General features: G+C 51.3%; 5 protein-coding genes across 5 annotated transcripts; 2 read left to right on the plus strand and 3 right to left on the minus strand.

The window, feature by feature from the left end:
• Nucleotides 1–218: 218 nt before the first annotated feature.
• On the minus strand, nucleotides 219–2,114 carry A1O5_08163 (uncharacterized protein; the record flags this gene model as incomplete). The annotated part of the gene is made up of 3 exons (XM_007748747.1): nucleotides 219–1,035; nucleotides 1,090–1,739; nucleotides 1,806–2,114. The coding sequence occupies 3 exons, from the start codon at nucleotides 2,112–2,114 to the stop codon at nucleotides 219–221; spliced, it is 1,776 nt and encodes a 591-aa protein (XP_007746937.1).
• A 932-nt stretch (nucleotides 2,115–3,046) lies between these two features.
• A1O5_08164 (uncharacterized protein) lies at nucleotides 3,047–4,597 on the plus strand (the record flags this gene model as incomplete). Its single annotated transcript, XM_007748748.1, has 2 exons — nucleotides 3,047–4,061; nucleotides 4,176–4,597. The coding sequence occupies 2 exons, from the start codon at nucleotides 3,047–3,049 to the stop codon at nucleotides 4,595–4,597; spliced, it is 1,437 nt and encodes a 478-aa protein (XP_007746938.1).
• A 325-nt stretch (nucleotides 4,598–4,922) lies between these two features.
• On the plus strand, nucleotides 4,923–6,154 carry A1O5_08165 (uncharacterized protein; the record flags this gene model as incomplete). The annotated part of the gene is made up of 3 exons (XM_007748749.1): nucleotides 4,923–5,026; nucleotides 5,195–5,328; nucleotides 5,379–6,154. 3 exons carry the CDS (start codon nucleotides 4,923–4,925, stop codon nucleotides 6,152–6,154), a joined length of 1,014 nt encoding a protein of 337 aa, XP_007746939.1.
• Nucleotides 6,155–6,900: 746 nt separating this feature from the next.
• Nucleotides 6,901–9,426, minus strand: A1O5_08166 (uncharacterized protein; the record flags this gene model as incomplete). The annotated part of the gene is made up of 2 exons (XM_007748750.1): nucleotides 6,901–8,574; nucleotides 8,623–9,426. The coding sequence occupies 2 exons, from the start codon at nucleotides 9,424–9,426 to the stop codon at nucleotides 6,901–6,903; spliced, it is 2,478 nt and encodes an 825-aa protein (XP_007746940.1).
• Nucleotides 9,427–9,933: 507 nt separating this feature from the next.
• Nucleotides 9,934–11,682, minus strand: A1O5_08167 (uncharacterized protein; the record flags this gene model as incomplete). Its single annotated transcript, XM_007748751.1, has 2 exons — nucleotides 9,934–11,565; nucleotides 11,617–11,682. The coding sequence occupies 2 exons, from the start codon at nucleotides 11,680–11,682 to the stop codon at nucleotides 9,934–9,936; spliced, it is 1,698 nt and encodes a 565-aa protein (XP_007746941.1).
• Nucleotides 11,683–12,630: the final 948 nt, after the last annotated feature.

Genomic DNA, 12,630 nt, shown 5'->3' on the forward strand with positions numbered 1-12,630 from the left:
TTGATATTGCTGTTGATATTGCTGTTGATATTGCTGTTGATATTGCTGTTGATATTGCTGTTGATATTGCTGTTGATATTGCTGTTGCGAATGTTGCCATATCACCTCGCTGACAAAACTGTTTTGACCCTCCTTCTAGGTGGGTTGTAATGTGGATCTGCCTCGGAGGGGACAGCCAGTCAGCGAAGCCGAAGATGGAGAGAACTCGGATCAGAGACCTAGGTCGCGGTGATCATAGCTGAGGTCAGAGAAAGTGACCATGAAGACAACTCCTTATACCGGCCTAGCACGCTGGAGTCTAATGGTTGAGGCGCTGAAATGAATTTCCGGTCCCCCGGGCGTAGCGGAACGCCATGAGCGACAAGGTTTGCCGCAGGGTCGAAGAGTTCTGGATGCCTGTCGAAGAAATTCGGATCCAGTAAGAAGTTGCCAACTCCTCTATGCATCCCTATCAACTTGAATGCTTTAAGTGCGAGCACTTTCGAGCCAAAAAGCACACTTGCATTAGGCGCCGGTAAACAGCTCGCAGGGGTGTTCGGCTCATCCTCGTCATCAAAGTCGTCAATGGTCTCTGGAGAGTTCTCGAAATCTGGGTGGAAGAGATTCGTTGTATTTGAACTTGCCGTGGCTTCTGGCGCGATCGATCGGACAAGATCCCAAACCCCAACGTAGCCGCGTGTTGGAGGTATGACTGCGACTAGTCGCGCAAGATCAATTTCCATGACATATGAATTCCCGATCTCACAGATCAAATCATCTAGATTGGGGTTGGCAGAATGATAGATGATTAGCTTCTCACGCAAACTAGCGAAGGGGATCCAGTCGATAATTGCTGGATGGTGCACTGTCATCTGAAGTTTTGTCGGACGAAGGGAAGGGTCAATAGCCGCATACATCTGTGGGCTCGGGTTCAGGCGCCACGCCATAAGGCTGCCGACAGGAATATGGGCTCGTGTATAGGTGTGCCAGGCTGCCATCGTAGGCCATGATAGGCAGATGAAAGATGACAGCATGAAGCAAACCGAGCTCGGAAGACTGTGGACCTGGTTAGTCAAGCTCCGTGGGTCAGATGCCCATGACCCTACATACCCATCGAAAGAAACATCTTTTCCATTTCTCCTAAGTTCTAAAGGTTTCCACTTCTGGCGCAAGAAGTATTCGAGAGTAGTGATATGATCCGACCACGGGGAATTTGTTCGATGTAGCTGCCCATGAGGTCCTCGCACCAAGACTGGTCCATGGGTTTCGGCAGCCGAATATGCATTCGGACCCATCTGTGGAAAAGTGAAAGATAAGCGTTGTTGCATGATTGGATCGGCTATCATATTATCCCATGTGAGTGGATTGTTTGTGTCTATAAAGGTCGCGTTGTCGTTGAGACCAGAAGAGTCGACGAAACTCAATGAGGCAAAAACATCGGGATCATGGCTTATTGCTGCTTGAAGGGCATCCTTGAAGTCATCAGGGATCTCGTCGTATCCTGTATCGAGATCGGGCCAGTTGGGAGCAGTCGCCGCGGTGTCTGGTCGTTGATGGGTGGCACCAAAAGTCATGTCCGGAATAATAGGGCTTCCTCTGCAGATGAAATCTGTCTTCGATACCGATTGGATGACTTCTTTCGAATCGGACGAAGAGATATCTGAAGTCGACGGCGGTTCCGAGGTCGGACGATGTATCTCATCCACTACCTCATCTACCTCTTCATCGTCGTCTGCCTCCTTCTTCTTGTCTTTACTCATCTTTCGCATGAAATATTAGCCCAGCCTGGGTTCCGAAAAAGTAGTCGAGCTATTTGTGACACTTACCACCATGTCAAGCGCCTCAGCAGTAGATTCGGACAGAGCTTTGATGGTAACCTGAAGGCTCTCCAGTTTCTTGTGACACTCGAACAGCCTGTTAGCAAGGAACGCGTTTCGCTCTTCGAGCTCTGCGATTCGATCAGTTTCGGACGCTGGCCTGGATTCTAATCTGTCCTCTAACTCCTTGATCCGCATAGCTTGCCGAGCGCGAAAGGCTTTTTGCGATAGGCGATTGCGAAGCTTCCTGTCTTCATTGCTCATCCGGGCTGAGCGGCCTCCACGGGCCCCCTTGGACGGAGCAGAATCATCCTTCATGCCGTTACAGTAATTGCTGATCTGTGGTCAGGCTGGTGATGACATATAGAAATCTGAGTAATAGTGGAATGTGAGGGTAGGGCTAGGATGAAGGGGAAATTCATGGCTCTCGGTCTCAAATTGCCTCTTACGCCACGCCAACTGCGGGGCTGGCTGCTGAAGAGAGCATGAATGCGCCTAACAGAAGGGTTGCAGGAATGTTTTCCACGGCGAGAGGACCAAAACCTTGTTGAGACAGCGGAACTGGAGAGCCAATGCTCTGGAATAGGTGGGTAACACAACCCCAGATTTCCAGGACCCCGCGAGCCGCCACTGGTTTAAATCGGTTAAACCTCGCTTTGGGATTTGCTCGCTGAGTTTCTAGATCGCCCTGGTGGCCAAGTCCAGATTGAAAACTTACCAAATCCGGGGAATAAGGTGTTATGTTGCTGGATTCCTAGTGGGCGCATTGCAGAACCGCGGATAACCAGGAAGGTTTAGGCTGAAGTGCTGATCAAGGGGAAGGTCAGTATAACCGAGGGTACCTCTGTTCCATCGAATTCTCGTCAGCAGACACACTCCACAATACCGGCCACAATGATATCGAGTCATTTGAGGCGAAACGTGCAAAAGTCTAAAAGGTGAGAGATTCTGTCGTCAGTCTGGACGAGTCAGAAATATTTGATCCAGACCGACTTGCGGGGTAGAGCGATCAACTGTTTCTAGGGTTGCAAGACATCGTCTTTTTGTTGGTTAAACTGGCGTGTGCCACAAGGCGAAAGCCCCTTCTGCCGTCTCAATGACTGAGCAAAGCATTACTCAGGTGCCACTGTGTGATGCCAGTTGAGGGACCCGCTGGTCCTGGCATGGCAAAATATCATGGAGCAGGTTGGTCTTGATTATGAGGACGAACAATCATTTGCACTGTCCAGGACACGAAGACCCAGGTGAAGATGAATGTCTCACGCCCATCAGAAACACATAACCACACAAATGGTGTAACAAATGGCTCTAATAGCGGTGCCTCTAATGGCGTTGCCACTGGTACGACAAGCGATCCCACTCCGGGCTTGAGATATGGCATGTTTTCCAACTGGAAAACTCATTCGTCGAAGAAGGACCATCGTGAGGAAGCGTTGGAAGTGATTCGAAATGGATTGCCCAAGATGACCAGAGTCAAGGCTGTTCTCGGCCTGGATATCGGTTTGGACAGTGGTCCAATCTATATCGACACACGGGAGGAGCCTCGCATCCTGCAGACATTTGACGGTGAACCTGATTGCCGCGTAAAGATTAAGCCGCATTATATCACTGCCTTCGCTCAGGGTCAACTTGAACCACGGTATGCTCTGTTCAAGGATGGCTTCTTCGACGAATCGACGCTGCCAAAAGGAGATATTAAGGTGGCCGTCAAATTCGCTGACGCCCTTTGCCCCGTGGACCCAGCGAATCCTGTACCGCCCAAGCCTGGCGCCAGGTTGCCGATGCCAACAGAGGACATCGACCAGGTTAGGCGCGACCTGAAGGAGTTCGGCTATGGTTTGGTGAAAAATGCCCTGACTGCAGATCAAGTGCAAATTTTGGCGGAAGCCATTCGTCAACAGGGACGCGGAGAGATTGAAGCCGGTGTTGCGGCCAGGGATGGGGGCCCAAACGCCCCTAATCAAAGGATTTGGACGTTGATCAATAAAGGACAGGAGTTCCTTGATTTGCTAGAGCATCCTCTGATCGATGAAGTCATTCCAGAAAACCTGGGCGAACACTTTCTGGTCCACAGCTACAGCGCCAATATTGCACGGCCAGGCAACGTACCGATGATGTTGCACACGGATCAGGTTGGCATCCAACCGCCTGTCCGGAGCGTGTTCTTTGGCATCAATATCATGTGGTTCCTGACAGATGTCACGGCAGCGAACGGTGGAACTCGAGTGTTTCCTGGCAGTCACCTCGGTCCCATTGCCCCAGACGGTGAGTCGATCTTTTGGTATAACTCCGTATCAAATTCGACAGACAAGGACGGTGGCTACTATAGCTGAGAATTGATAACTTGGAGTGATGACACTGACTTTGCTCATCCTTCAGATCCTTTCAACATAGACGGGACAGTTGCGGCGGAGGGACCGGCAGGTACAGCACTCGTCTTTGAAAGTCGACTCTGGCACGCCACAGGTCCAAACAAAATGACGAGCGGGGAGCGGCCGGTGATTCTCATGTTTTTCATGCGTTCGTTTATAAGGCAACAAGAAAACAACTTCCTCTCAATCAGGCCCGAAGTCGAAGCAAGTATGTCGGATCGAGTTCGAAGGATGATGGGGTGGTGTACAGATGGGGCATTTGGTGGCATCGAGGGAGAAGTCAGAGAAGGACATTTTGTCAAGAAGCTGGCGCATCCGGTCGGACCTTTTAGGGACTCACATCGATACACGCCGTTCCGGATGGATATGAGAGCCAAAGGTGCCAGTGGTGTCCGCACTGCCGAGCTAATTGGAAACCAAGCAATGTAGAATTTGGATGACTATCTACAGCGCCAAATCTTTGCCAGGAAACAACTGCTGCCGAGGCTGCACCATACCCAGTACCAAGTATCTTTCTGATAATTGGCTAGGCTAAACCTCGGGAATACAAGGCTGACATCTCGCCTCACCTTCCTTGAACAACACTGTTTTTGTAGACCCCCTCCGAAATCGCAGTCAGAACAAGCACGGGCAAAGGCGACTCGACTTTCGTCCACTTGCTCTAGCAGTTCATAACAACACAAATTCAGGTCCTTTGACCTGTCCAGAGTCCTACTACACCTTTTCGCGGTCACATTGAGGCGCTGGCGCCACCATGTCTGCCTCATTACCAGGGAATCGAGATCTTCCAGCATCTCAATATGACCTCTCAACATATTGGGGCCGTGTAATGCAGTCGGCACAGATAGCAGATCCGAGGTGAGGACAGAACAAGCGTCACGCTATGAAGTGTCGATCTGAGAATTTCCAAGCTGGTGTCCAGTTGTGCCATCAAATGGTGCTGAAGGTACAGCGCAATAGACCACAGCATATACAGCGACGTCCTTTTACTGAAGCTTTGGTAACTGACCTTTGCTTGACCCACAGGACACTATTTGTTTCCTCCTCTGGCCTCGAAAATGCAAAGCGACTGGTGACATCTTATAAGACCGGGGAAGCAAGGGTCATGACGCCGGAGATATGGCAAGCCAAAAAGATTGTGGATTCAACACTCCATCCAGGTTCGATCACATCTCGTGCGCCTAAACAGAGAGTGTCTAACAGCGCAAAGATACTGGCAAACCTGTCTTCCTCCCATTCCGCATGTCCTGCTTCGTGATCTCTAATCTGGTTGTCACCGCTGGTATGCTCACACCCAATCTGAGCAATACTGGCACAGTAGCCTGGCAAATCATAAATCAATCACTCAATGTCGCTATCAATTCGGCCAACGCAAACAAATCTTCACCACTTAGTACATCCACGTTGGTCAAATCCTATCTGATGGCAGTCTCTGCCTCTTGCTCTGTCGCTGTCGGATTGAACTCGCTCGTCCCGCGGTTGAAACGCCTCTCCCCAAACACCAGACTTATCCTAGGCCGCCTCGTTCCCTTCGCAGCCGTGGCCAGCGCAGGTGCGTTGAACGTCTTTCTCATGCGCTCTGAAGAAATCCGCCGCGGGATCGACATCTTCCCCGTGCAGTCCGAGGAAGAAAAAGCCGAACGCGAGAAGACAGGCAAAGAAGTCGCGCCCTTAGGCAAATCTCGCAAAGCCGCCATCCTCGCCGTAGGCGAAACAGCGATCTCCCGCGTCCTAAACGCCACTCCGATAATGGTCATTCCTCCGCTCATATTGGTCCGACTTCAGAAAACAGAGTGGCTGAAGTCCCGGCCTCGGATGGTTTTGCCCGTGAATTTGGGCTTGATTCTGACGACCAGTATCTTCGCCCTGCCGTTGGCGTTGGCGGCGTTTCCGCAGCGGCAGGCTGTTAGTGCGAGGAGCTTGGAGGAAGAGTTCTGGGACAGGGGCGGCGAAGGGGGCTTGGTGGAGTTCAACCGCGGGATATGATCGTGGAATTGTGCGTTGGGGTCGAGGGATTCCTATAAGGGAAAATGCAGCTGGCCAAGCTTGGTGCATGTTGTTGGATGAGAGAAGGGAGATGGATGAATGTCGAGGTCAAGTTGCAAATGCAGATGCAGATGCAGACGCAAAGCGGTAGACGCACCTTTTTGCACGAGCATGGTCGGACAATGTGCTATTATATATTCTCCTCCTTTGGGATGGAGATGGTTCCTAGTTAATAGACGGTCTACATGGGCAGACTCGCATACAAATGAGGCCTCATCCGTGGTAGAAGGGAAGGCAGCAATGTGATGGATGAACTAAGTACTATTACTAGCTATTAGTGCTCTCGTGCCCTCGTCGGGAATTCTTTCATTCAGCACTTCCCGAGTATCGAGTGTAGAGTGTCGAGTGCTCTGATTATCAGCGGAAATCTGAGCTGTCTGATTCTCCCGCTCGTGTCCCCCAGGATTCGGAGTTTCTGCCGCCCAACCAGGGGGTATTGTTTGTCCATGGCAGCACATCTTTGTGAATGGCCCGGCCTGGCTAGCCTTCCTTGACGGGAAACCACTTTCTCTCATCGAATCGGTTCGCAACATACATAAACCTGTATGAGGAGTTCGAGGACACCTCGGTTCGGCAATCACCCGCCTGTGCCTTCGAGCAAAGGGAAATCCCATGCATTTCATGCCTGGTGTCTTTGGAAGCGTCAAGTGTTATTCAAGACCATCTTCGCTAGCTGATCGATCGAATCAGATCCCCCAGCCCTCTTTCTCCTTGTCGGGTCCTCTGTTCTTCTCTTCTTCTCCTTCCCCAGGAAGCCCTTGTTTGGCAACATCCGCCCAGCTTTGTTCTTGCCCATTCGCATCTGCTTCCCCTTCACCCTTATCATCAAGATCGACGTCCACATTTTCATCCCTCACAACCTGACTCTCGTCGATAATGGCATCTTCTTCCTTCTCCGTTTTGGCTTCTTCACTCTCGCCCGTTTCTGTACCCGTCGCCTCCTCTGACTTTGTCTGGTTCTGATTCCAGCCGGGACCAGTCTCCTCTGCGGCGACGGTGCCATTTTCGTTTGGGGACTTCGACTCGGATGTGTATTCCTCTACCATCGACTGTGATTGCCCTTCTTCCGCTGCAGCGTCTTTTGCCGACTCCAAACGTTCCTCGATTTCCTGTTTAATAGCTTCAGCATTGCTTTCAGCTGATTCCGTTGCTGCTTCTACAATCTCTCTCTCTTCATCACCTGCCGTCTGACCTGATTTCGTGGTTTCCTCGACAGCTTGTTTAGATTGGGCATTTTGCGTGTGGGACGCCTCGACTGTGCGTTCTTTCAGTTCGGTCGCTTTTTCAGCAGCGTAATTAGCACCCGGTCCAGCCTGCTCTTTCAACTCGCCGACTTTCTCTGCGACATAGTCGACAGCGGGCTGAGTCTGTTCCTTGACGTTTTCCATAGTCTTCTCGACAGCTTCAGCGGTAGAGTCCATCACAGCTTGGGCTTTTGCGGAAATTTTCTCTCTTGTCTCATCGTCTCCAGCCTTTTCAACAGCATTCTTGACCTTTTCGGCAGTATCGTGCAGATTCTTCTTCGTTTTTTCCATATCACGCTGAAACTCCTGTCTCACCTTTTCGGACTCGGCGCTGGCCGCCTGCTTGACCTTGGCTGAATGCTCTTTTATCGTGCTCTTGGCTTGTTCTGCGGCCTCTTTCAACTCTCTTCTGACCTCATCACCGTCCACAAGCACGGTGTCATCTCCGATGTCGTCTGAGACGCGATGCATTTCTTCAACAGCCTCACTAAGCCGCCGCGCCACACCTTTGGATGCATCTTGAAAGCTCTTTCGCGCAACCATAGCAGCTTCGCTGGCTGATCGACTTCGCCTTCTCTCAACTTGCTTGAGGTAAGAGGTGATGAAGAATTGTAAGAACAACCACGTCAAAGGCAAGAGATACATGCAGTTCAGGAGGATGGCAAAGACTTCACCACTCGTGTCGAGACAGTGAACCCACTGGAGCTCATCTCTAAACCTTATCTCTTCTCTCCTAACGACATCTTCAACAATGTGGACAGCATCGACTCCAAACAGCTGCCCTTCCTCATTCAACACGTTCTCTGCAAGGCCCTCGTAACCCGCACCTCGGAGGAGTGCCTTCTTCAGCCAAGCCCCCAGACCGGCAGAACCTGTTGAAATTGCAGCGGATAAACTCGAGGTGATCTCTGTTGGAGCTTCGGACATGACTTTGGACGCGGCTTCTCCCAGATGATGGATGTAGGGGACGCTGACCGGGATTTGGTAGGCGACAAAGATGTGTAAGAAAGCATATGTCGCGCCGACAACAAATTGGGTGATTTGAAGTGTCGTCAAGGTCTGTTTGAACCATTTGGGGACTTTGATTCCAAGTGCTGAGCAAAGGTAGAAGGTGTACTATTCGCATGTCAACAGCGCTGTTTAATGCGATTTGGGTCGACTTACCATGACCGTGTGGATGCCGGAATTGACCAAGACGAACATCCAGATTGGTGGAGACATGTACCTGATTCCAGCCCACATACACAGCATAGCTCCAGCATGGTGATAGGTTTGTAACAGACTACTCTTCCTGCCCTTGGCCAAGATGATCAACGTGTCCACGACCTCGTAGAACTTTGAGAGGTAGAACAACCAGCCATAGAACGCCAGCCCTTCATTCCAGATACGGCCCACGTCTGTAGTCTCAGGACCGAGTCCTTCGGCATCCAGGTGGAATAACCGATTTGTCATTTGCCATGCGCTAGTAGTCACGTTGTATGTCGCGGCACTTCCAGCTCCTCTAGGTCCATGCATTTTGCAAAGTGCGTCCACCGTCCCGGCGACTCTCCAGTCTTCGTTCCATTCTGGCAGAGACAGGCGCAAGGCATTAACCATGCCCACGCAAGTCCATGCTGAGTATGCCGCCAGGAAGATATTGTGGAGAATGACGAGAAATTTGAAGACATACGTCCGACTGAATGCCCATGGCCTGTATTTGCGATTGGCGTTGACCGAGTTCATAAAAGATACCAAGGTCATGTACACCAGCGCAACAGTAATGGGGACATGTGGAGACAGGAGCGCATTGTACAGGTCCGCAGGGATGGTGAAGGGGTGCGCGAGCGTTGGGTTGTTCGCAGGCGGAGGTACGGTCGCGGGTTCAGGTGATGGAGGGAACTTGAAATATGAGATTGGTAGGGTGGTGACCTTGACCTGCGGCGAAGGTTTGCTCAGGTTCAGCCACTCAAGAAGGTCTGAAACAGACATGATGGGCGCCGACGAGGTAAATTACGGTCGCGTGAGGAGGTGCCCAGAATGTGGGAGCCAGTGCAGAGAGAGCGCGCAGGCACAAAGGAAGAGGGAAAAGAAAAGAAAGGAATAGCCAGGAACTAGATGCGAGGCATGATGGAAACGAACAAGGAGCGCGACAAGAGACTCGCAAACCTATCACAGATCAGAAGGTGGTTGTGGTGTGTTTGCAGTGGTGCGGTACAAGGAACTGAAAAAGCTGGTGTTGGTGCAGCTCTGCTCCATTGTCTCCCATACGTCAAAGCTCCGTCCAGCCACATCAACGTCATGCCCGCCACCAAGTGAATAACTACCAACCACCGTCTTTCTCGATGCCGCAACCATGGCTGGGGCCAACCCACGGTTCGGGAACTGCTTCCGCAACGCCAATGCTGGAGCATCATCACTTTATGAGAAAGTCACTTTAATTACGCGTCTATATACTGGGTAGGTGCATCCTTGCTCGATCCGTACTCATCGCCACGGCTACAAATGCATTCCGTTGAACCTGCCAACTGGCTCTCTCGAACTCACATGCAGCCCATGGAACCCAAACCCAATAACCCCGTCGACATGTGCACGCCCGATCTCTGTCATCGTCTTTGCATCGAGGACAAGAAGATAGCTCTTTCCCCCGGGCCCATCGAGGACCACCGACAACAGGACCCCGCCGTCCTCGTCCTCGGATCGAGGGTCTGCCACGAATATGGGCTCGCCAGGGCTTTGGCCATGGACACTCCATCGTACTGTCGCATGTGTCTCGGCGTCGTACTTGACAAGGCCGTCGACGAAGGTAGATTTTCCAGTATCGGTGATTCCGTACATGTACCGGTGCTTTCTCGTCACCATTTTTGGGTTGATGATAGGAAGCTCGAATGCGTCGGCCTTCGTGCTCTCATACTCTAGACTGGCCTTTTCTTGCTCGGGTTTTGGTGTCGACGGTATGCCCGGCAGGCGATATCTGCGGTAGTTCGGACGTGAGCTGGGACTCAAAGAATCTGCATATGCGCGTGCCTGGGGAAGGTGGCTCATCAGGTTGTCTAGATAGAAGTGGTGGAGAACATCCATGTTCTCATAAGCGGCTAGGTCGCACACGATGTCAACCGCACCTTGATGGGTCCTCGACGGCTCCTCGTACGCGTTGATTGTGTGGAAAGAGTAGAACGCGTCGGAAGTATATTTGGCGACGACGCCCTTGCCGCCCTCTTCTGGCGACCGCTTGTCAACCACGAACCAGGTAGTGGGACGCTTGTCGTCCCACCCCATAGCATCCAGAAGATTTCGATTCCAGAGGATTGACGCTCCTCCGGCTTTGTAAAATGAGTTCCACACGCACAAAATCACGTAGTTCTTGGTCAGCAAGAGGGAATGAAGGTACGCTGGAGTGTGGTGAAATGTAGCCAAAATCGACGTCTTTCCTGTAGAAGCGGAAGCGCGCCACAGGCGATACGTCCCGGTACGACCAAAGTCGAGGTTGTAGTTGAACACATCCCCTGTAGCAGGGTCTGATTTGGCATGTGCTCCGCTGCCAACACCTTTGAGGTCAGGATGAAGAATGGTCTGGTGCGCGACGCCCACCGGTTCCAGGGTTTCCGGTTCGAGAAATTGGAAAACATTGGCATCGGTTTTATTGCATAGAGTCATAGCTTGGCTGGGGTCTCGAGGACCGTTTGCTCTATGGCCATCTCTTGTAAAGCCGGGAAAGTTCACCGACATGGTTACTGCGGCGTTGACCTCGTTCGGCTTTGCTCGAGGGGCTGAGGGTTGAAAGACCGCCTGTACTTTTTGAAAGAAGGATTTGCAAGGATCGTACTTCGCGGCGAATGTGAATTCATCCAACTTTCCCGTCTTCTGGATCTTTTCAATAAGTCCATCGCTGACCAAGCGAGAGTTGTACGTGACTCGCACTTTCGAGTCTGGCTGGGATGTGTGTATCTGGAAACGATGGACCTGGGAGAAGTTGTCGAACCAATGATTGACTTTGAACTCAGTGTCCTTCGATGTATGGATTGACCTTGGCCCCAGGCCTGTACGAAACAGAGTGCCTGCAGTGTAAGCCGGAATGATGCCTTCCACCCTTAACTCGACCGGGGTCTTCTCCTCATATTTTGCATCGAACTAGAGATGGCCCTCGTCAGGGATGTCCCTAGGGCAGATAGATATGCTTACCCCCAGAGTGTTTGGCCAATCATGGTAGTGTACGGTGGTGGTCGGCTTCGCACCTGGATTTCCCATTTTTGTACTGGTAAATCTAAGATTGGAGAAGGACCTGATTGATTGTCTTTTGGTGCCACTACGCCTGGTCCTGGAGCAAAATTGGTTTAATGAGATACCTTTCCTGCTGTGCATAATATAGTATACCCTCACATACTCTGCTTCGTACGACTTTCGCCTCTTTTTCTTATAGATTTCCGCTGTATGGCCCAACCGCGGCGTTCTGCTTTGAATCCCTCCGTCCCTTACCTGTTAAGGACGTAAGATCTTTGATATCAGTGAAACTTGTTAGCATTGACCTGCATGATCTGCCAGCGACCGAAAGGGGTATGATGCGCGAGGCTGCCATTGTGACAGCCTTGCAGGTATGGTTACGGCCGAGAGAGATGGCAGCCTTACCAAAGGAGTCATCTTTCTGCGAGCTGCGAAGGATCAAGCAGAATGGGCACGGAGAGTTCGTGAAGTTTGCTCTTGAATGGTAGATGGATGAAATGGTAATGCGAGGAAGCAAAAAGGGTGGGAGGTGAAGGGGCCGACTCAGGTCATAAGAAGCTAAGTACAACACAGGTCTTCACATCCAGTGTTACTCTATTGGTCAATACCAAACATAGACCCTCCGAAGACACCAGAAGAAAGTCCTCATCGGAGGACAATGGAGATAGTAGCTTTAATGGAAAGAAATCTGTATGCTGGAGACAAGTCGCAAAAATGCTTTATCCATAGAGAGAGAACAGGATGCCAGTCCATAGCCAAGAGCTTCGGTAAGCCACCAGAATTTCCTAGTCCACGTCATTAAAGCGAGGATCGCAAACACGAACATCTCGCCTGGCATGAGGCTAGTTGTGGATGGACTGGCTCTCGTCTTTGGCCATGGCATGCAAAGGAATTGGTAGAGGGATGAAGTCCAAGGGCGTCACCGACGCGGGACTCACCGCCTTGCCACCTCGCTGCCTGGGCGCCAAGTATGTC

This window comes from Cladophialophora psammophila (genome assembly GCF_000585535.1).
Source record: "Cladophialophora psammophila CBS 110553 chromosome Unknown aczJe-supercont1.13, whole genome shotgun sequence".
Taxonomy (NCBI): domain Eukaryota; kingdom Fungi; phylum Ascomycota; class Eurotiomycetes; order Chaetothyriales; family Herpotrichiellaceae; genus Cladophialophora; species Cladophialophora psammophila.